Raw genomic sequence first — 25,242 nt, 5'->3', positions numbered from 1 at the left:
AACCACCACCACCACCACCATTAATTGGTTTGTACTAAAATTTTTTCACTTTCTGTACCTCCACGAATACTAGCAGTCAGCACAAAGAAATGGGCCTTGATCCAGTTTATCACTGCTTTAGTTTCTGCTTCAACACTATTTCTTGATCTGGACACTTCAGGGAAATTGGTGTTCAGGTCAACACGATGACTGTTGCCGTGTCCAATAATACTCGGGTCTCCTGACAACTGCTCCTTTTGAGCTACAAGAGGACAATCAATCATGGTAAACACACACGCACACACAAAAAAAAAATCACTCAACATCCATCCATCCATACACTTGTACTGCACGCCTGTCAGTGCACTTGTACCTTTCAGTGCCAGTTCATAGCCGTCTGGGTTCATTGATGGCATGATGTGAATTCTGGTGCTGTTGACCAGACGTGTGACCAGCGGATCTTTGCCGTAATTGCGGCACAAGTACTCAATCAAGTTTAGGAGAATCTCACACCCAATAAACTCATTTCCATGCAGGTTTCCCACAAACAAGACTTCTGGTTTACCTGGTAGAAGAAAGAAAGTTTAACTGCAGTGTTCATTTTGTCTATAAGAAAAGATTGACGAACTAAAACTTGATAGGTCTGTTGTGACAGTAAAGTGGCAAATTGTGATACTGTATACGATTCGCTCATCTAATGAATAATGTGCAACACAGAAAATTTGAACAAAAAGTAATGTTGGGTAGTTTTTAGCTTTTTGATTACATTTTAGCCTTGTCATTTTTTTTGCCAACAATAATGTGTTGTTCATTCATTAGATGAGCAGATTAGAGCATGAGCATTTATAGCTTTCAGACATGTTGCTAGCACAGAGGACCTGTCAAGTGTTTGTGTCAAGCTTTAAGCAACAACCAGTTTTCACCCTTATTTTGTTGATGAAATTAACACTGGTAACAAATACAGGTACATACAATACTCTGGTTTGCAACGATCAAGGTTGGATGGTTATGAAATAGTCACTATTTCAAGCAGGGCTTTCACAATAGTTAGTTATAGAAATAAGTAATAGTTATAAGAACTAGCCACCAGGCCTGTTTCCCTGGTTACATTCGCACTATTAATAGGAACTCTGAAGTGACTTAAAAGGACAGTTCACCAACTTGTTTCAAAACGGTCTGAGCTTCATTCTTCTGTTGAACACAAAAGAAGATGTACTGAAGAATGTTAGGAACAAATATAATTAATAAAAAAAATCTTTGACTTTCATGGTATGTTTTGTTCCTACTATAGATGTAAATAGCAGCTTTTTCCAGCATTCATCAATAGTATCTTGTTTTGTGTTTAGCAAAAGAATTAAATTAATAAAAGTTTAGTACCACTTGAGTGCTAGTAAATGATGAGGAAACAATTCTGTTTTGGTGAACTATCCCCTTTAGCTGACCAACAGCAACATCAAGAACTGCAAAATCAACAATTGGAGAATAGAGCATGTCATGACCAAAGCTGTTTTTAACCCAACTGACATTTCCAGCACAAAACTTCTTTCTGGTTCCTGCACATAACCCACATGCACTTCCACCACTAGTTCTAGAAACCACAAAGAGCAGTGCAACAGCACAACTAATACAAGTACTGCTTAGGCATGGGATGACAACCGTGTTTAACAGGGATGTAACAATATTGTAAATACCGTCATACCAAAATAGTAATTTTTTTCAATATTACTGTAGGCGCATGACTCAATAAAACTATATTTCTGAGAAAATTTTGCTTATGCGAATGAAGCGAACGGGAGGTAGTGGGAACTACAATTCCCATCAGCCCAGGCGTGGCCATCATCCTTTGCGGTCTGTTGTCACTACAGATCCAGTAATGCTGAAATGGAGTGTGTTGCTAGTGGGCAGGAAGAAAAAGAGCTGGAAATGATCGAATCTAAAGCGGGTTTTAAGTCGGACGTGTGGAAGCATTTCGGTTTCTTTCTAAAAAGATACGAAAAAGGAGAAAAGGTGACAGACAAAGGAAAAAACAGTATGCAGGCACTGCCAGACTGTGGTGAAATATAAGTCGGGGAATACGACTAAAAACAGTCATGGGGACTGCAGAACACAGCACACTTGTTAGATTGATGCAGACATTGACTTGTACCGCAAAGAGACCTCTATCTCACTCATGGTTTGTCCTCTCAAGTGGTGGAAAGACAATGCACAACGTTACCCACTGCTGTCAACCTTGGCTAAATCAGATCTCTCTGTCGCAGAAACCTCCGTCCCAAATGAGAGGGGTTTTTTCTGTTGCAGGGGACATGCCCAGAGATCCCAGCTTTTACCAGATTATAGTTATATGATAATTTTCCTTAAAAACCCATCTCTATCTAAGTGAGTGAGTGATTAAATGTTGAATGTGATGAGTTTTTAACAATAGTAAATTGAAACTTTGTTTTATATGTTTAATAGTTTTTTGTTATTAAAATTGAAAAATTTAAGTTCCTGTTTCGAAACTTACAGATAGATGGCTAATTTGTATGTCATTGATATGTTCAGTGCAAAGGTAAATAAACACTTTTGGCACTTTTTTCGAGTCTTTTCATTAGTTTTGTTTTTCCTGTAAATTACTCAATAAATACCGTACCGTGCCATTCATACCGAGGTATTATCGTACCGTGAAATTCTGATACCGTTACATCCCTGGTGTTTAAGGTTTACTGCGCTTTTTTTTACCAGGCGGTTTTAAAACGGTCAAAATTTTCTGTAAAATCGTATGAGTACAATTTTTTTATTTACATTTTTATTTTGTTTTTTAGGACAGCAGTATCTCCAGCAGAAAAGATCTCCAAAGATGCTGTTTTAAATTGTAAAAATATCTGTTTTTGAAACAAATGAAAACAGCAGAAGTGATGATTCATTTGAATTATTTAGCCTGACATGCGTATCGTTACAAAATAATATTTAAATGTTTCCTAAATTTAAATATATTGTGTACAAAGGGGAAAACGATTTAGTTTTTTAGCCAGAAATTAAAAAAAAAATACACTTACAATATTTCCTACTTACAATTTGTAAATAAATTGTATGTATTCTTGTGATAATAGTTTAGCATCATAACTCATGTTCATCACATGACCCTTTTGAAACCATTCTAAATAGGTGATTTGCTGTCAAGAAATATTTCTTATTATAAGAAAAGTTAAGACATATATTTATTAATAAATGTATCAATTTCCATTTAATGTATTAGTTTAAGCAACTTAATTAAAAGTGACAAACAAAATTTGACAATAATTATAAGTGGTTAAAATGTTTTAGCTTAAGAAGAATCATTGTTATAAATTCCAGACACATTTAGCATCAATTCAGCGTATTATGATCACTTGTGAAGGATCATGTGACAATGAAGATTAGAGTAATGATGCTCAAATCAATAAATAAAAAATTACTGTTTGTTTGCACCTTGCTGTTCAACACCAGGACTGGTGGAAATCTCCATCACATAAAGATTCCGGTCCTGCACTGATCGTCCGGCTGACTTCAGAGAAGTGATGAAAGGATGGACGGCGCTAAACAGCTGTAGGAACGTCTCCAGTTCATCATAAGTATGGTATCGGAAATCCAGAGTCTGGATTGGAGACTTTGAGATGGGAGGTGCTGGTGTGTTTAGGTCTTGATGGGTTATTATAGGCTGCCCAAAAGTGTCTAGCATTAACATCTCTTCTAAAGGCTCCTCGAGGGTGAAGTTCACCAGCATCACTCTTCCATCAATAACTGGGACATTCATCACAGTATTTGAAAGGTATCTGAAGGAAACATGAAAAAAAAATCATGTGAAATCAAATCTTATTTACACTTTTGACATTATTTACACTTTTACTTTTAAAAATATTTGATCAGTATGGCAGCATAGTGCAATGTACAGTAATACAAGAGAGATGGCAACAGGATTTTGCATGCAAAATCCTTGTGGCTATTAGAAAACCATTAAAAAAAAAGGCCCTTCTCAATGCAAAAAGCCTGTTTAGTTTGATCAAAGCCTAAAAGTTTATACATTATTATTCACTGTATTTTGATGCGTCCACGATATCAATATTGTACATGTTCATTATCATGATATACTATATCATTGAATATTGCCGTATGTCTACACTACCTAACAAAAGTCTTGTGGTCGATCCCAGTAGTGAGAGCAACAAATAATAACTTCACTTCTAGTTGATCATTTGGAAAAGTGTCAGAAAGTAGATTTTTCTGATGAATCATCTTTTGAACTTCATCCCAATTATCCCAAATAATGCAGAAGAACTATTGAAACCAGCAAGGACCCAATATTCTCATAGAAATCAGTCAAGATTGGTGAAGAAAAAATCATGGTTTGGGGTTACATTCAGTATGAGGGCATGAAAGAGATCTGCAGAGTGGATGGCAACATCAACAGCCTGAGGTATCAAGACATCTGTACTGCCTATTACAGTACAAACCACAGGAGAGGGCAAATCCTTCATCTGGATAGCGCTCCTTCTCATACTTCAGCCTCCACATCAAAGTTCCTGAAAGCAAAGAAAGGTCGAGGTGCTCCATGATTGGCCAGTCCAGTCACCAGACATGAACATTAATGAACATGTCTGGGCTAGGATGAAGGAGGAGGCATTGAAGATGAATCCAAACAATCTTGATGAACTCTGGGAGTCCTGCAAGAACGCTTTCTTCGTCATTCCAGATGACTTAATTAATAAGTGATTTGAGTCATTGCAGAGATGTATAGATGCAGTCATTCACAATATTCATTCTTTTTCCACTGCACCATTACTTTATATTCTATACTGTACATTATTCATGTTAAGTGACAAGACTTTTGTCTAAGCCAAGTCAGACCTTACTGTCTTAATCAAATAATTAAAAAAATTAAGGCACAATCATATTTTATTTTGGTAAAATAAGCGTAATCTAGAGGCCTTTGCCTTTCATATGAGCCACTTCTGATACCAAATGATCAACTAGAAGTTAGGGCTGCTCGATTATGGGAAAAATCATAATCACGATTATTTTGGTCATAATTGTAATCACGATTATTCAAAACGATTATCAGTTGAAGTCAAAATTATTCGTCCTCCTGTGAATTTATTTTTATATATAAATATTTTCCAAATTATGTTTAACAGGGTTTTTTTTTTTTTTTTACAGTATTTCCTATAATATTTTTTCTTCTGGAGAAAGGCTTATTTGTTTTATTTCAGCTAGAATAAAAGCAGGTTTGAATATTTTGAAACATATTTTAATAGCTCGATATTATTAGCCCCTTTAAGCAATATATATATTTGATTGTCTGCAGAAGAAACTACTGTTATACAATGACTTGTCTATTTACCCTAATTAAGCCTTTGAATGTCACTTTAAGCTGAATACTAGTATCTTGAAAAACATCTAGTAAAATATAATGTGCTGTCATCATAGCAAAGATAAAAGAAATCAGTTATTAGAAATGAGTTATTAAATCTGTTGTTTAAACTGTGCTTAAAGCATCTTCACTGTATTTTTGATTTTATTATTGATTAATAATAAAAACAGTCGGCAGCAGCAGGAATACCGCACGCTCATTTAAAGAATAGTGCAGCTCTGATATGGTTTCTCTTTCTCATGTCTTTTGATTCTCAACTTGTGTGTTTATTAAACAAATGAGGGTTAATATGAATAATCACTAAACACTGCGCTCTGACACAAATGTGCATGTTTTTGACCATTAAAGCGCTCACATTAAGATCGCGTTAGATGTGTGTGTGCTCTGCTATCCGAGGCTAAGCACGGCGCGCGCGCAAACACACACACGCTACCTGTCAGAGGCTAAGCACGGCAAGTGGTGCTCGCTGCAGAGCCATTTGAGGAGAGCTGAGCTCCAGCGAGCACCCTCTCAAGCACGGCGCGCACACACACACAACAGCACATGCTCTTTTGCGCTTTTAAAAATATGAATGATGCGCATCCCGTGCAGCAAAAGTTACATTACAGCACATGCCTTTAGTCATTTTTACGTGGAACTGAGCTTTGCAGAGGCAAAGAGTTTTAACACGTGTACAACTGGAAAGGGGGCGGTACGTGATGGAATAATCGTTTATCTCGATTAATGGCTTTTCATAATCGTTAAAAGCAAAAATCGAAATCGGATTTTCGATTAATCGCACAGCCCTACTAGAAGTTTTTATTTGTTGTTCCTAAATCTTGATCAGGCGACAAGACTTTTGTCAGGCAGTGTACTTGTGTGCATCTACATATTCACCCTGGTGAGCTGGCAGTGATGTCATATTTTCCAGGCAGCAACAGGCGGTAATAATCACCAAACTTCCAGGTAGTGATGTTGTGATCAATACCAGAAACTGAGATCGTTGCATCTGGCAGTCCCAAACCTGATTTATTCAACACAAAACCTCTCACACCAATATGAGCCTTAAAAAGAAAAGCAAAGCAAGGTTTGTTAGAGCACTCGCTTGACTACACAATGACATTTTTTTCAATCCACTCACTTTCTGTATGAAAGCAAGAAGGGCTTCTCTGTTGTTGCTCCACTCGGTGTAAAGCTGAGAAGCTGGAGGATACTTGCAACAGCTCAGTTCAAAGGAGACTTCAAAACAGTTCCCTTTTAGGTAGTTGTAATCCTGCATTGACCCTGAATGCACATAAATATAGGACAGCAAAGCTTCATGGAGTTTTGGTAAGTTGAAAACATTGATGGAAATATCAAATAGGCAGCAATACCTTCTCCAGAGCTTTTATTGGGATCGTCAGGACAGTCAGCATTGTTTGTCCCCATAACGGGATGGTTCTCAATGTAGGCTTGTGCTAGATTGCGAAACAGAGCATCATCTCCTGATCTGGTGTAAGAACTGTCATCCTCAAAAGGGTAGCTGGCCATCACTGAGCCTCCGTGTAGACTGCCAGACAAGACAAACCTTGAAGATTGAAATAGAAGAAAACACTTATCGTGAAACAATATTTGAACCACGTTACACCACAATGTAACTGGCTTCACCAATGTATAATTGTTAGAGATTAATGTTTTCCAGAAAGGAATAACATGTTGCCAATTTCTGCTTTAAAGAAAAGTCTAGTTAAATGTGATAATCAATTGCACATTTGTTTCATTTTGAATTTGATATTTCAGTCCAATAGTCCAATTTTTGCAGATTAATGCAAAAGTAATCAAAATTCAGAACCTATAATCGATCAAACTTTTCCAGGTCAATTTTTTCAATTACTTTCCCTGCTTCCTGTTTAGAGTCACATGACTACGCTCTGTTATAGGCTGATTTATACTTCTGCCTCAAATGCACAGGTACTGTTAGGCCTTCGTTAAACTTTAACTACACATCCCACGTTTGCAATTCTGACGATGATTGGAAGCTGCGCCAGAGGTGCCTTGAGACGGCATATTTTCCATTACCATAAAAGTATTATTTACATTAAAGTATCTGTTTACAGAAGATGCAGAAAATTGACTGTTTAAAATATTATTTACAGGATATGCAAGAGTTAATTTATTTAGAAGAGAATTTATTTTGTTTCCAAAAGTGCAAGGTATTTTTCTTTTTTTTTTTATAAGAAAAATGACTTAGTTTTAGGCCATGTGTGTTTTAATTTCAGCATTGATGTTCAATAAATAATCATAGACAGTAGATGGTGTGCGTTTCCTTCAGTTATTTAAAAATCAATAATGCACCCTTCATTCAAACATCTCTCACTTTTAATATGCGAGCATATTTACTGCTCATAACGTGTCAGTGAACTGTGAGGGCAAAAAAAAAAAAACTGTTCATTAATTGTAATCGAGTTAACCTTTTCGATTAAATGAGATTTGATTCAAGGACAAATCGTTTTATAAATATTTTATTTTTATTATATTTTAGTGATTGTACATGCTTTGGCATATTTTTAAATATTACTGTTGGATTTATTTATTTATTTATTTTATAAGTTTATTTATTTATGCATTGTCTTTTAACTGTCAAATTTTCAATTCTAACCTTTTAGTTTAGTTTTACTTGTACTATTTAGATTTTTTTTTTTCACTTTCATTTAATTTCAGTTTAAGAGTTCACACTTAGCTGATGATTGGTTAAAAAGCTTGTTTGGCAAGCTGTCCCGGGAGAGAGCTCTTAGCTCATGAGATCCTCGAGCCCAGGGCTCCCTCCAGTTTGCAGCGCAAGAGGGGAGTTTGAGCTCAGGCAGATCTCGAGAACTCCCCTGCTGTTTATGGCTAAAGATAAATTAGGGATGGCTATCAAGAGATATACTGTTCTGGCCAAGGACTCATCTGTGGTGCAAGTTTTGGTTCACTTCACTTAAGTCGCATGTTTTTGGACAGTGGGAGGAAACCGGGGAACCTGGGGGAAATCCACGCGTCAGGGAGAACATGCAAATTCCACACAGAAACGTCGACTGGCCTGGTAAGAACAACATTTTTGCTGTGAGGCAACAGTGCTAACCACTGGGCTGCTGTGCTGCCCTATCTAGGAAATGGGGAAGGAGTGGGGGTGGAAGGGGGATTCTTAAAGGCGAAAATAACTGTGATGTAAAACTCTGGTTATTCATAGTGAGTTAAGAATTGTCTGATTGATGAATTGTGTTAGGTGATGCGGGACCAGCCATGGTCAGTCATAAGCATGCCATCGTCTCGAAATTAGTTTCAAGAGTTCACACTTAGCTGATGAATAATTATAAAAGCTTGTTTGGCATGCTGTCCCGGGAGAGAGCCCTGAGCACATGAGATCCTCGAGCCCAGGGCTCCCTCCCGTTGCAAGGCGGTGGGGAGTTTGAGCTCAGGTAGATCGAGAACTCCCCTGCTGTAGTAACAAATGAACAGTAAGTGATTGCTTTTGAAGATAACTACGTACTAGAAGCATGTCTATGGTGCCAATTTAGATTATTCAATTAACTTAATTGCATGTTTTTAGGCGGTGGGAGGAATCCGGGGAACCCGGGGGAAACCAACGTGAGCAGTGCAAACTCCACACAGAAATGTCTGCTGGTTTGGTAAAGCCTGGAACCAGAGACATTCTTGCTGTGAGGCAACAGTGCTACGCACTGGGCCACCGTGTCACCCATCTAGGAAGGAGGAGGAGTAGGGGTGGAAGGGGGGACTCTTCAAAACGAAGATAGCAGTGGAATGAAACCCAGGGTATTTATAGTAGTTTAGGAGTCATCTGATTGGAGCGTAGTGAATTGGATAATGCGGATCCAGCCGCTAGCAATCATAAGCAAGTGATCCTCTCGAAATTTGTTTATACATAAACTTCACTTATAAATAAACTTCACTTGTTTTTAAATAGTTTTAGTTGAATATTATAAACCACAATTCAGTTAAAACAACAAAGTGGTTTAAAATTTAGCATGACTTTTCATGGATTTTTAGAAACAGAAATGTGCGCACATCTAAGAATCTCAAAGGCAAGCGCTCGATCAAAAATAAACAGTAGCAAAAGATGAAAAGAAAATCAGCACATTGCCACTTTAGCTCTTGGTAGGTCGAAATGTTGTGATATTAAAAAGATTAAATATCACATATGATTAAATATGAATAATATCACATATGAACAAGTATTTATTACATTTGTAAATCAGTATAGTGAAAGTCAGAGTGAAAATCAACTTGCATGCTGGAGGTTTACCCTATGGTTTACCCTTTTACTGAATAGGAACACATTTTAATGACAAGACAAGGCTAACTAAGCTGTTAAGTGACAATAAATGTTAACTAAAAATTAACCATTAATATAACGTATTTACAAGTCAAGAATAATATGCCTACTTGTTTTTGTAATATTTCTAAATAAAAATGATAAAATAAATTAATAAATAAGCCTTGGAGTTGATTAGTTTTCCTCTCTGTATGCACCATACACTTTCTGGACACTCCATATTTCTGAAAAACACTGTGCAAAGCTACTTCACACAGGTAAGTGGGCTTTAATATTCATCTGTAGGAGAAATTTTTGTCCTTTATTTGCACCAGACACTTTCTTATAAACTCTCCGTGTTTATGGAAAACATTGTGCAACTCTGAGTGTGCTTCACGCCAGTGAGTGGGCTTAGCAAATCACCTGTATGAGACAAAATCTTCCCTCTGTGTGAATGTGTGTGTGTGTATGTGTGTGTGTGTATAAAGACATAGGACGATAAGGTTTTTAAGCTATACCACGGTTTGTTAAAGTCAAGGTTTTAAAACTGCCAAATTTTTTCTGTAATACCTTTCTTAACGTATGTGTAAGATTTTTTTATTTGCATTTTATTTTAGTTTTTTTTTAGAACAACAGTTTCTAAAGCATAATAATACCAAAAGGTGCTGTTTAAATTGTAAAGAAATGTGTGTGTTTTTTTAAACAAATGGAGACAGCAGAAGTAATTAATTCATTCGAATTATTCAGCCTGACATGTTTACTGCTCCAAAATATCACAAATCTTTCCAAAAATTAAACATATTGTATTAAAAGGTGACTTTTTTTGTTTTTTACCCAGACATTTAAAAAGAAAATATTAAAGCAATAAATACCGTGATACTGTGAAACCATAATAATTTTATCAAAGGTTATCATACTGTCAGAATCCCAGCTTATGCCAAGTGTGTATGTGTGTTTATGTATGCATGCATGTCTATGTATTAAAAAACTGCTAAATTACCTTGTCACTGCTAAGTTAACTTGAGTCTACTACCTTGCTGCTCTCTGGTAATTTAAAGTGATTATTTTATTCTCATTTGTATATTGTTTTGAAAAAAAAGCGTCACCAAATCAATAAATGTAAATGCTTTCCGTTTAAAGAGACAGCGAAAAAAATATTAGTTCTGTCAACATCTACTCACCACCGTTTCAAGCCTTTGTGAGTTTCTTTCATCTGTTTAACACAAAAGAATACATTTTGAAGAAAGCTAAAAACTTTTTGACTGCCCCTATTGACTGCCATAGTCTGAAAAAACAAACAACATTAATATGAAAGTCATCATTCTTCAAAATATCTTATATTTTGTTCACCAGAAAAACGGAACTCATAAAAGTGTGTAATTACTTGAGGGTGAGTAAATTTTTATTTGAGGTAAACTTTCCCTTTAACAAAGCTTTGACTGACTGGAAATATGGATTCAATACTGTATATAAAATCAACAAAGGCAAAACTGTAAAAAACAAAGCTTGTGCATCATAGAGAATAATATTTAGACAATTGTACAGTTGATTTGAATATTTTATTTCAAATGGTGTCAGAGTTTAATTGAATTTTGCAATTTTTACATTAAAAGATATTTAAAAAATATTATGAAATAAATAGAGTGCTAATTAAAAAAACCGAGTCTTGTGCAATATGCAGGATGTTTTTCTGAATATTCTGGTGCTAGTTTTATTGTATAATTTCATATGGTTGAATTGTTTAATTCATTTTTATGGTAATTTCTTTTTTTAATCGAGAAATTAAGCCTTGTGCAACATAAAGGGCACATATTTATGCCTATCTGACCTATTTTTGGCCCAAAGTATAACAGGAACAAAGATTTTAATTGATTTGAAAATCGAAAGTCTAACGAATGTCGAAAGTAAAACTAACTTTACCGCGGTCTGGAAGTACTTGAGTAAATAACGGAGGAATAACAGAAAACAAGCAATTAAAAACATCCAACATACTTTCTCTCCTGAATCCACCTGATGACAGCCATGACCTCCGGTATGTCTCCTGCAGTCTCACTGGAGGGCTCGTCCTGGACTGGGAAGCTCTTGTTAAGGTCATAGTTTTTGGCATTGTCTCGGGCCTCAGTGGTGCCAGAGCATTCTCCCTCCAGCGCCCTCTCAAAGCCGTCCGGGTTCATACTGGCCAAAATGTAGATGTCAGTCCGGTCTACCAGCTCCGTCACCCTCACATCACGGCCATACCGGGTCAGCAGGTACTCCACAAGGTAAACCAGCACCTGACGAGACAACGCCTCGTCCCCGTGGATGTTGCCCACGTACTTCACCTTCGGTTTGCCCGGTACGTCTTGCGTGGGATTGGATGTGATTCTCATGACCCAAAGCTCTCTGTCCTCGACAGACTGGCCGATGCTCGCCAGGCTACAAATACGGGGAAATTTCCGAGAAAACCCTTTTAAACGATCAGTCATTTCGGCGTAGTTGTAATACCCTCTATATGTTTCTTCGTTTACTTTGTTTGTGCGTCTCAAAGCAAGTATTTGGAGCGGAAGTGTTAAAATATGCGGCACAATGAGCCACAGAATATACATTGCGTGTTTACGAACAGATTATTTAAAATATTTTTTGTTTGTTTGTCGTTTTATCACTTGCTGTTCATTTGTTTAGCCTTCACAATTTTGGCATCTCTCGGTCGGTTAGTGGGAAGGTCTAACAGTTCAGGTGGAAATTAGGGATAGGCCTACTAATAGATTTCACTTGGCTGGGCATCATCAAAATTGGTCAAACCTACAGGATGGGTTAAACCATTATCGTTTGAGGGGTGTTTAATGTAACTTTTCAAACAATCGCTAAACAATCAATTTATTCTATAGAAACAACTGCAATAATAATAGGATTAACATGGGTGGAAGAAATATGCCCTGAGAAGGTAGTTATGTGTTCTGACTCAGCATCAGCATTGTCATCTTTAATTACTTATAGATCAACCAGAGAAGATTTAATTTATGAAATATTCACAATTTTAAACCGTATACAAAAGAAAGGAGGGACAGTAGGGTTTTGCTGGATACCTGCACATAAAGGAATATATGGAAATGAAATGGCTGATAAACTGGCAAAGGAAGCATTGAAAAGTAATATATTAGATATTAGGGTTCCCTTAGGAAAATGTGAAATTAAATCTATTATTAAAGAAAATATTAAGAAAGAATGGCAAGGAATCTGGGATAGAGATAAGAAGGGACGACATCTAAAATTAAAAAAATAGTTGAGAAAAAAAGAAATGTGTATGGTAGGAACAGAAAGGAAGAAGTTATATTAACTAGACTGAGGCTTGGACACACTGGATTAAAATCAACTATGTCAATACTAGGAGTTACAGAAAATGATTTATGTGATCATTGTGGAGTAAGAGAAACCGTAGATTATGTTATGTTTGAATGCAGGAAATATATACAAGAGAGGTGGGAACTAACAGAATATTTAAGCAATAATGGACAGAAAGATAAAAACTTAGAATATATATTAGGGATAAACGTTAATAGGGATAGTTTAGGGTATAGGATATTAATACAATATCTATATAGCACAGGATTGAGCGAAATACTATAATAAATAATTTGAATTAAAATGTATTAAGGATCCGGAGGGACTAAGACTGGAAGCAGGAGGAGCTGAACACGCAGTGCCAGCTGACAGCTGAGTCCTGATGGAGAAATTTAGGTAAGCATATTAGTATATATAGATATAGATAAGAACTGTAGGTGGCGGCAAGTGCACAATACACCAGCCCGCCAATAAAACAAAAGAAGAAGAAGAAGAATCGCTAAACAACTAAACTCTATCTTTAAAATTAGACTATCATGTTTGGTCAGCTCATTTACATAGCTTAAACATCTCTGGTCTCAATAAATGTAGAACAATTCACAATAATTTGAGTGGAAGACAGTCACCATGTGAAATGATTCAACATTACACTAAAAAAAATATTCAAATATGATTTCTTGTATTTACTAACATGTTTTAAGTGGCTGTAAACAATTTATATGAGCTGAATTTAAACAAACAAATTAAGTTGAACAATACTAAATTTAATTTGTTTCAATTCAACACTTCAATCGTTTGCAACAATTTTGCAGACATAATTTTTTTTTCTGTGTATCTGGAGGGGTTTTTAAACGTTTAAACCATAAACGTGTTGTGTATGCATGCATAAATAAATAAAGATCCAACATCTAAAATATAAAAGACAGTTTAATATTATTTTTTTAATCTATTTAACAAAAGCAGTTAAACTAAAATAAAAGTTAAGCATAATATTCATTAATCTTCCTTTGGCTAAGCCCATTATCCATCCGGGGTCGCCACAGCAAACTGAACTACCAACTATTCTGGCACACGTTAAATTTTATAGAAATGTAATTAATTATTGATTTGTAAATATATTTAATTTAAAATAAAACTTGATTAGGCATAATAGACTACTTGGCTTTATAATCATTCATTCATTCATTTTCTTTCCAGCTTAGTTCCTTTATTAATCAAGGGTCGCCACTGCAGAATGAATCACCAACTTATCCAGCATATGTTCTTTAATGCAGCGGATGCCCTTCCTGCCGAAACTTAAAATGAGTTTGCATGTTCTCCTCGTGTTCGTGTGGGTTTCCTCCGAGTGCTCTGCTTTCCCCCACAGTCCAAAGACATGTGCTATACATGTAGGTGAATTGAAAAAGCTAAATTGGCCGTAGTGTATGTGTGTGAATGCAAGAGTGTATTGGTGTTTCCCAGTGTTGGGTTGCGGCTGAAAGGGCATAAATAAAGCTAAATTGGCATATGTAAAACATATACTCGATAAGTTGGCGGTTCATTCCATTGTGGCAACCACTGATTAATAAAGAGACTAAGCCAAAAAGAAAACGAATGAATAATAATAATAATAATGATGATAATAATAATAATATAGCTGAAAGAAAAAGTTTAAAAATGTTTGCCATATTGTTTTCAAATGTGACTGCATATGCTAAATTAAGTTGATGTGGATCAGTTGCTTTAAATTGTTTCAACACAGTGGAAACACTGTGGCTATGAGCGGCTTTCATCAAACCATCACAGTGCAGTCTTCAGAAGATTACATATTTATATAAATATATTTAAATTCTAAACAAAAATATATTAGGCTTTATAGTCTATTAATTAATTGCTTTAATTAATTAATTTCTTAATAAATTATTAATTAATATTAATATTATATTAATATTAATATTTATTATATATATATTTTTTATTATATTATATATTTATTATATATTTTTTATTTATTTATTTATTAATATATTTATTAACAATATTATTATTAATATTAATAATAATATTAAATAAATAAATAAATTAATTAATTAATTAAATTTAACATGAAAATTATAAACTTGTTAACCCTGTCCACTTTGCTTGACATGATAATTAATAAAATGTAGAATCTTATTGGAAAAATATTTCAATAAAAATAAAGCGGAACACATTTGAGGAAATACGTCCAATTGCAATTATTACTACTACTATTTTTATTATTATTATTATTATTATTATTATTATTATTAGTAGTAGTAGTAGTAGTAGTACTAGTAGTATTTATCAAATGCTAAAAATTTATTTATAACTTTAGTTGAAAAAATCCATTTACTATGGAATAGTAGAATTAGTATTTAATAATAATAACCACACTAGTAATACTTTAGATTTTTTTGGCATAAAACAAAAAATTGTATGTTTTATTTTTAAATGTAACTTTACATTGCTAAAATTAAGTTTATATTCTCATTAAACGATCACAGTGCAGTCTTCATCAGATTATGTATTTATATAACTACAACACAGTCTTTGTGTCCCTGATTGGGATTGCACCAAGCCATATTAGATTCTTAGGCAATGTGTAAAACGAGTTACTGCCTATGAATGTGTCTCAAATACGGAAATTCTATTTTATTTATTTTTTGTCTTTATTTAATGCAAAAATGACAATTTACCATTGTTTCATATGCTCACCAACAACAATTTTTAGTCCCACTTGACACTTGGTGAGTCCTAATTTTATATTTTATAGTCTGAAAGTGAATTATTTTCACAGCATTACTACAGAGGCCTACTTAGTATGTAGTTTATAGTAGATAGTAACTAGAGGTGTCGATATAATCCGCACAAATGCATATTAATGTAATATCTGACACATTACTATTGCTTCTAAATTCATATTTAATTTTAGACAATTCATTAGACCTCATGATTTTATGCGTGTGAGAGTTTGTCAGGAAAGATCCACACACCACAGTCGGCTCATATTCAGTTTTTTTGTTCCTTTAGTTTTTTATGCTCATGTTTTTATTCATCAAATATCATACAGAAGCTGACCATGAAAACTGCAATGGCTACGATCATGATGACCAAGTCGTGACGAAAGAAGAGCAACGCTCCGGCTTCTCACTGCACCACGTCCCTTCGGCTGTAATCATACAGGACTTGTTCTTCTGCTTTTTTCCTGCCGTCAATAGTTAGTCTTTCTTTCCTCGTGTAGTGGGTAAAAAAGTGCTGTGGACTTGTTACATTGCTGTAGCACCAGTAAACCAGCCTGCCGTCCTGGTCAACAAAAACCATCTGACATGGCTGGGAACGGAGGGATGGAGGAGGAGGGAGGGTGGAAGGAGGAGGGCTGGTTCCTCTCAGTGCTGGATCCTGCGGATAGACTGGATCTGAGGGGTCTGAGCGTGGCAGCCGTACTCCCTGTAGTGCCTGTACTCGCCTCCGTGGCAGTCGCACTCCATCAGGTACTGGTAACCACGGTAACCAGGATACTGGTAGCATACAAAACTAGAAGAAAACAGGAACACAGAGGCAGCAGGTCACCATGGTGGAGCGGAAACGCTGACGAATGCACTGACGAAAACACAGACGTCAGCGTGAGTCCAAACACTCTTGCTTGTTTTTTACACGTTGATCAGAAGCAACACCAAGCCATTTTTTAGATCAAAATTACTTCAGAATGCCAGTGCTGGACCAAGTACACAACATAGGCATTCGAGGAAAAGTACTGATAGCCCCATACATTAGAATCACTCTGAATGGATCATTTGTATCAGTAAATCCTTTACTGGACATTCGCTCTGAACAGATTACTTGACGCAGTGGCTGATTTACTGAATATAAATACTGAACAGATGATTTGAATCAGTGAATAATTTACTGGAGATTCACTATGAACAGATCATTTGAATTGGTGAATGGTTTACTTGAGGCTCAATCAGAACAAATTAATTGATTCAGTTATGAATTTACTTGATATTCACTTCAAACAGATTACTTAAATCAGTAAATCATTTACTAGAGATTTTTTCTGAGCAGATCATTTGAACAGTGAATCATTTACTGGGGATTTACTCTGAACAAATAATTTGAATCAGTGAATCATTTACTGGAGTTTTACTCTGAGCAGATCATTTGAATCAGTGAATCCGTTACTCGAGACACACTCTGAACAGATCCCTTGAATCAACAAATCCTTTACTGGAGATTTACTCTGAACAGATCTTTTGAATCAGTGAATCCGTTACTGGAGACACACTCTGAACAGATTCCTTGAATCAGCAAATCCTTTACTGGAGATTTACTCTGAACAGATCATTTGAATCAGTGAATCCGTTACTCGAGACACACTCTGAACAGATCCCTTAAATCAACAAATCCTTTACTGGAGATTTACTCTGAACAGATCTTTTGAATCAGTGAATCCGTTACTGGAGACACACTCTGAACAGATTCCTTGAATCAGCAAATCCTTTACTGGAGATTTACTCTGAACAGATCATTTGAATCAGTGAATCCGTTACTCGAGACACACTCTGAACAGATCCCTTAAATCAACAAATCCTTTACTGGAGATTTACTCTGAACAGATCTTTTGAATCAGTGAATCCGTTACTGGAGACACACTCTGAACAGATTCCTTGAATCAGCAAATCCTTTACTGGAGATTTACTCTGAACAGATCATTTGAATCAGTAAATCCTTTACATTCACTCTGAACATATCATTTGAATCCATGAATGGTTTACTGGAGACTCACTGTGAGCAGATTTTTTCAATCGGTGAATCATTTACTAGTGATTTACTCTGAACAGATTATTTGAATCTGAAATGTTTAGTGGAGACTCACTCTGAATAGATCATTTCAATCAGTGAATCATTTACTGGAGACTCACTCTGAACAGATTATTTGAATTCGTGAATGGTTTACTTCAGATTCACTATGAACAGATCATTTGAATCAGTGAATCCTTTACTTGAAACTCACTCTGAACAGATCATTTGAATCATCAAACCCTTTATTGGTGAGTAAAAATACTAAGTTAATAATGTCCAACACTTCAAAATATGCTTAAAGCGAAAGCAAATCTGCCATGACATCATTTCCGTCTAAATCAGGGCAAAGCAAAGTTCATCAGGAATTGTTTTTAAGACTATGAAAGAGTTCATCAAAGCTAACATTTTATCTGGCAAACACTTTAGAACTATTGGTAATTACATAATTAGAGTGGCTCTGGAGTTCTGCCTACTTTTACATGTAAATCATTCTGGTTATTTTTTTTCTATTTAGTTCATCGAGACCAAACATTATCAAATAAAAATATTAACATTAGAGAATTTTAAAGAAAATTGAAATACTGTTCAATCCACCTTAGAACTGCAAAGTAGTGTTAAGACACACAATTGGCACTTTTGCTGTCTTCATTTGTCTCAAATAAAATAGATATATGGGCAATCATACTTACGCGCCACTCATGACCTGGATGGAACGGACCTCGTTGTTGCACCATCCCATACCCTGCAGGGAAGGGTAGTCATTGCACACCTCCCACTGCTTTCCAGTCATGTTCTCACAGTCGAAAAGCATCATGCGGGAGTCGCTGTGCATCTGTTTCAGAAAGAAGACACACAGTCAGCTTGATGAATGCACTGTTGAGCAAAATTAGTTCCCTTTCAGTTGATGGCTTGGAACTTTTTTAAATAATGAAATTTTTAATGTCTGACAAGATTTTGAATTGAAATCAGTCAACCTGCACATGGAAATAGACAGAATCATCCTTTTATGGCATAGTCTTTTATTAAAGTCCGGAAAATAAAAGTTCAATGGAGAAGCAGGCTATTCAGACAATACCTATATTTTTAATATACACCTATATTTTATTTATAAATATTTCTAAAAATTTGCTTTTTATTTTTGCTTTATTAAAATTTAATTCATACTTATAATTTATTTTAATTCTACGTCTTTTAAAAAATAAATGTAATTCATTAATATTATTAATATGTTTATAATATATTTATTTTAAACTTTTTATTTATTTATTTATTTTTTAATTTTTACAATTTTTTTTTAAATTAATAGTTAACAATGCGTACAGGCTGAAAAAACTATATAATGAAATATATCAATTCATATACCCCCACCCCCCTCCCCTGCAGTCACTTGAAACTGGGGTATCAAATGAATAGAAGTGAACATAAAAACTCAAACAGAATACAGTATCAAGTATTAATTATACAAAGTAAAATATATTTATAATACATTTATTGATAGTGGATTGACATTTGCTGGAAATGTTGAGTGCAGTTTTAATAAAGCAATGCAGAGATTATATCTCATCAGGAGGTTAAAGCAATTTGGTGTCAAGATATTCTAGAGATGGTATGCAAGAATTTGGTTAAAAGTGTTGTGAGTTTTAACATGATTGAATGGTATGGACTGTTGCCAATTAAGGAAATTAATGTCCATTAAAGCCAATTAATGTCGAGTAGTAAAAACCTCCAGTGCAACTAGAAAAGCACAAACATAACCACATGAAATTTAATCTATGAGAATAGACCATTTCAATGAGGTCGTGTTATTGGACCATGAACATTTCCTGCTTGTTATAAAACTACTTCATAACTGTAACAAAAGGCATTTCAATCATAACTTAGGGCCCTATCATACACCCGACACAATGTGGCGCAAGGCGCAGTGCAATGGTTGTTCGCTAGCTTCAGCTTGGCTCAAGAGTCGTTTTGACGTTTTGCGCCAGGTTGTTTAAATAGCAAATGCATTTGCGTTCATATGTGCGCCCATAGGCGTTTTGGTCTAAAAAGGGAGGCGTGTTGAGGTGTATTGCTGGCGGGCTGCTATTTTGAGAATCTATAATAGATTTTTCAATAGACCAGAACTAAGCCGCTTTATTGTCCAGTGCAGATCGCGTTAGTTGTGCGCTTCGCTTCGCTTAATATTAAAGAAAAATAATTCAAATCTTAAGGATATATATATATATATATATATATATATATATATATATATATATATATATATATATATATATATATATATATATATAAATATATATATATATATATATATATATATATATATATATATATATATATATATATATAGGCTATAATAAGGATATATACAACATATACGTATAAAAAATCTAAATATTACAAAACATATTATTTTCTAGCCTACATGAATATAAAAACCATACTTTCATGCCTTCTTCATCTCCGGGGCTTTTTCAGTTCATTCAATTTGCTATTGTATAATGTTATTATTATTAGCAGTATTATTTATTATATCCATATTTATATTTCTTTTATTAAAACAAGCTTAGATTTGCCCACCTGTCAGGTTTTAGACCATATGGGGCACAGCATGTGTATTTGGATATAACTCAGTTTTTTGATCACACTTCGTTATTATTGTTCATTTATTCGTTTGCTGGAAATTAGAACTCAATTTAGAAATAGTTTTGAAACAAAATCTTTTTTTAGACAAAGTTAATTATTTATAGGCCAATTGATGTCTGTGCGTACAAGGTTTCCCTATCCACGAAAGTGAAAGTAGATAATGAGAGGCGTTATCACTCATTCTCGCGCTGCAGATGCTGTGTTTAACTGTTATATTCCTAGTGAAACGCTCAGTTTTTTTCAATTACAAAGTCTGTCATGTAAATAGCAAATGCGAATGGCATAACCCAACTTTCTCTTAAAGGTAAAGGGAGATGATACTCTAATTGTTTTTTTTCTCAAAACACACCTATAACTCATTAAGAAAATAAGCTCAACCCTTTTTTGTTTGTGTGTGTTGCAGATGCTCTCACTCACAGCAGAATAAATGGGCCGGAAGGAAATGAGTCTCTCGATGCGATAGGCGTTGTTGCCGCTCCAGGCCTCCCAGCATGGATAATCTCCCTTCTCCAGGATAAACTGCTGCCCGTTAAAGGTGGAGTGCTCAAAACCAACCCAACTACAGCCAAAACAAGAGGTGAGCTCATGAGATTGAGGGATAGTTTACTCAAAAGAATGAAAACTCTGTCATCATTTACTTACATAACTTATTACCAATTTCAAAGCTATTTAAAGGGAAAATTCACCCAAAAATCTAAATTAACTCACTATTTCCTCACTCTCAGGTGGTTACATATTGAACACATATTGAACACACAAGAATATATTTAGAAAAATGTTACTTGTTTCAAACCTTGATGAGTTTGTTTCTTTCAGCTGAACACAAAAGAATATCTTTGAAAAATGCTGAAACCAGTAACCATCAACTTCCACAGTAGGAAAATCAAATACTATGGAAGTCAATGGTTACAGGTTTCAGCATTTTTACGCAAATGATGACAGGATTGTCCTTTTTTGGGTCAAAAGAGAAGATGTTTTGAAAAATGTTGCACAGCAGCGGCCATTGAATTATATAGTTTTTTCTGTTTGGTGTTCCAACTATGGAACTACATTCTTCAAAATATCTTCTTTTGTGTTTAACAGAATTAGGAAGGTTGCTGCTTTTTAACATTCTTCAAAATATCTTCTTTTGTGTTAGATGGAAGAGAAGAATTCAGAAAAGTTATATTCTTGAGTGTGAGGAAATGATGAGGACATTTTCACTTTTGGGTGAACTAGCCCTTTAAGGATGAAATGTATTTATTTAACCAAATATTGTTTTTACTCACGCGCCACACTCCACTTTCAGGGAGCGAACGGTCTCCATGCCGTACTCCATAATGTTCTGGCAGCAGGCGGTGAATTCACAACGCCTGCCCTGGAAATGCTCCTGGTCATAAACGGTGATCTGGGGGAAAACAGAGACACACAGGTAAATAAATTTATGCAAATATAGAAAGACAATGACTGAACTTGAGGATATTTATTGGTCAAAATATTTTTTATTTGGTCATGAAATTTAGATTATATTATAATATTATTTATCATCATCATTATTTTTTTTAAGCGCTATTTATTGAATTTTCTAATAAATAGGATACTCATAAACCCTGATATTCAAAAATCAATGATTCTGAGAAAAAATAACAACATTATATTAAACTAGTATGATTAAAAAATAAAACGGGAGAAGAGGAAACTAATTGACAGAATTTTCATTCAAAAAACATTAAAACTATAGTAAAAAACTAAATGCAATTTAGGGATAGTGCATAAATATCAGTATAATGCATAAAATTACCATGAAAATAAAACAATAAAATTACTATTATTATTCGTATTATTATTACGCATAGATTGTAATATGCTACATTTAGGATTGATTATGTATTGCTTTTAGTAAATATTTTTGATTTATATTCCCAGTAATTATATTATACGCACACCCAAAAAATGACTTTTGCTTCTTGTTCAAACTATACTTACTAAAAATGAGTTGAAACGACTCTTTTTGGCACAACTTAATTGTTTAATGTTCAGTCCACTTAAATTTGTTAGAATAATTACGCTAACTTAATCGATTTGTGTTGGGACAACATGAAGGAATAGTATGGAACCCAACATTTCTTTACAGAAGATGTTGCACAATATCCAGGGTTATAATAAAACTAAAACAAAAACCATAACACTGAAAATATTTGTAAAATAAAATAAAATAAAATAAAATAAACGCAAACTAAGATAGATAAAAATTTACTTTTAAATCTATAGGAAAAAAATTTAGCATTTTAAAATAAAATGAAATTAAGCTAAATTAATTACTCAAACTATTATTAAAACTACAATAGTTACCTAATACTAAAACAACAGTCACTGTTATATGTAAATAAATAAATGTCTATTTTAATTATTTAATTAACTATATTTATGTAGTTTTTTTGTATTTATATTGTTTTTATATTATGTAAAGAGAACATTCCATTATGTTTTATAATAAAAAACATGAATTCAGACAAAATTAAAAATGAATGAAATAACCATACCTTCCATGGTCCCATGGGCATTGACATAGGGTTTGTCAGAGCCATATTTTTTCAGAAATCTCAGCGCTGACTGACCTGCAGGAAGGACATCATTTCAGAAGGGAGTTCACAAAACTACTGAACATCAGTTTTTATACATCTGAACTCTAACTAAAATATTCTCATGTAAAAAACAGCACAGATGCTTGTCAAAGGTAATATAACATGTAAACCACTCATCACATCATGTAAAATACACATCACTGCTGGATCAACTCACTCGTTATATTGTTATATTCTCAAATCTCTGATGGAAACATCAGGAGTGCAGTTGGTGTGTTTGTAATGCTCACTCTGGAGTGTGTAAAGTGGTCAGAGGCACAGGTTTGACCAGACTTACCCAACTGAATGATCTGGATCCACCACGCGGTCTCCTGCTCCGGCATCCGAGGGGCTTTTATACTGACGGCCGGACTCTGTCAGCAGTTTGCTTTCAGGGCCTTTTGTTTCTGACCCGAGCTAAAGTCCTTTCTTTCCTCCTCTCTTCATGCTCTTCATAATGTAAAAACCCACCACAGCCAGACCACTTCGCTTTCACACTAGCCGTGCAAATTTATACGAATTAGATAAAAATAATTTAAAACAGAGTTTAGCGATGGTATTTGGAAATAGACTGACTTGGACAAAGCATTAAACTCATATTTTAACTTTCCATGGCTTTCATTTAGTTCTTTTTGAAACATCAATTGCTTGTAAATCTTGATGCTATTTCCAGTGAAATGGAAAAAACTGTAAAAAAGTTACATTTTAACTTATATTTTTGAGTTGAATCAAATTAACTTTAGCTCAAATTATATTCATCTGACTTAAACCAGCTGGTATCAGTTAAAAGAAATTAACTTAAAACATAATTAACCTAAACATAATTATAATTAACATACAAACATATAATGTCATGAATTATTGATCATATCATTTTTAAAATAAAGAAGCACTTTTTTTGTTTAATGCATGGCAACATTAGTCCAAAAAAATCACAATTTAATGGAGAATTTGACTTCTTTATAATACATCTGTTTAGAGGTGATATGTTGAGAATATTAGACATTTAAACTAAAGTAAAAAAAATAAAAATAAAAAAATAAACAAACTGACAAAATTACTCAGAAAGTTAATTTTACATCTAATCACAAAGGAATGGACAGTAACGTTTTCTTAAGTGTTTCTTACAACATCAGTCCATTAAATCATTGTGCAGATCACAAACATCTAAACATTTTAGTTGCTAAACTCAGTTGTGATTAACTGAGAACATAGATATAATTAACAATTACCTCATTTAAAAAAAAAAAAACTATGGTGGTTCATTTCACAGTAGTGACCCCTGATTAATAAAGTTACTAAGCCAAAAAGAAAATGAATGAATGAATGAATGAATGAAGGAATGAATTTCTTACAACATCAGTCCATTAAATCATTGTGAAGATCACAAACTTCTAAACATTTTAGTTGCTAAACTCAGTTGTGATTAACTGAGAACATAGATATATTTAAAAATTACCTCATATTAAAAAAAAAATATGGTGGTTCATTTCAAAGTAGTGACCCCTGATTAATAAAGTTACTAAGCCAAAAAGAAAATGAATGAATGAATGAATGAATGCATGAATGAATGAATGAATGAATGAATGAATTTCTTACAACATCAGTCCATTAAATCATTGTGCAGATCACAAACATCTAAACATTTTAGTTGCTAAACTCAGTTGTGATTAACTGAGAACATAGATATAATTAACAATTACCTCATATTAAAAAAAAAAACTATGGTGGTTCATTTCACAGTAGTGACCCCTGATTAATAAAGTTACTAAGCCAAAAAGAAAATGAATGAATGAATGAATTTCTTACAACATCAGTCCATTAAATCATTGTGAAGATCACAAACTTCTAAACATTTTAGTTGCTAAACTCAGTTGTGATTAACTGAGAACATAGATATATTTAAAAATTACCTCATATTAAAAAAAAAAAACTATGGTGGTTCATTTCAAAGTAGTGACCCCTGATTAATAAAGTTACTAAGCCAAAAAGAAAATGAATGAATGAATGAATAAATGAATGAATGAATGAATGAATGAATGAATGAATGAATGAATTTCTTACAACATCAGTCCATTAAATCATTGTGCAGATCACAAACATCTAAACATTTTAGTTGCTAAACTCAGTTGTGATTAACTGAGAACATAGATATAATTAACAATTACCTCATTTAAAAAAAAAAACTATGGTGGTTCATTTCACAGTAGTGACCCCTGATTAATAAAGTTACTAAGCCA

At 34.1% G+C, this 25,242-nt stretch overlaps 2 protein-coding genes and 1 long non-coding RNA gene across 5 annotated transcripts in view; 1 reads left to right on the top strand and 2 right to left on the bottom strand.

Moving 5' to 3' along the window:
* The window catches only part of cpdb (carboxypeptidase D, b), a 31,428-nt gene extending 19,080 nt beyond the window's left edge, over positions 1-12,348 (bottom strand). For 2 of the 3 annotated variants that reach the window (XR_015519617.1, XM_087299871.1), the window contains exons 1-7: positions 11,628-12,348; positions 6,718-6,911; positions 6,486-6,628; positions 6,242-6,408; positions 3,427-3,770; positions 353-544; positions 59-241 (exon numbers count right to left, since the gene is read on the bottom strand). Coding sequence is in view for 2 of the 3 variants with exons in the window: in XM_087299871.1 (XP_087155997.1) it covers positions 59-241; positions 353-544; positions 3,427-3,770; positions 6,242-6,408; positions 6,486-6,628; positions 6,718-6,911; positions 11,628-12,220 (1,816 nt within the window). In the remaining variant the exon portion in view is untranslated. 3 annotated transcript variants of the gene reach the window in all.
* Positions 1-25,242, top strand: part of LOC147838945 (uncharacterized) — a 1,276,407-nt gene that overhangs the window by 176,890 nt on the left and 1,074,275 nt on the right. The window lies entirely within an intron of this gene.
* On the bottom strand, positions 15,970-23,329 carry cryba1b (crystallin, beta A1b). Its single transcript, NM_001002586.1, is given in 6 exon segments — positions 15,970-16,490; positions 18,449-18,591; positions 20,817-20,958; positions 21,668-21,786; positions 22,922-22,996; positions 23,301-23,329. Coding segments are annotated over 5 exon segments (597 nt in total). The 5' UTR covers positions 22,967-22,996; positions 23,301-23,329; the 3' UTR covers positions 15,970-16,342.

The sequence above is a fragment of the Danio rerio genome, chromosome 21, assembly GCF_052040795.2.
Source record: "Danio rerio strain M-AB ecotype USA chromosome 21, GRCz13ab, whole genome shotgun sequence".
Classification (NCBI taxonomy): domain Eukaryota; kingdom Metazoa; phylum Chordata; class Actinopteri; order Cypriniformes; family Danionidae; genus Danio; species Danio rerio.
Note: the sequence above shows the minus strand (reverse complement) of the source record. Positions and strands in the feature narration are given on the sequence as shown.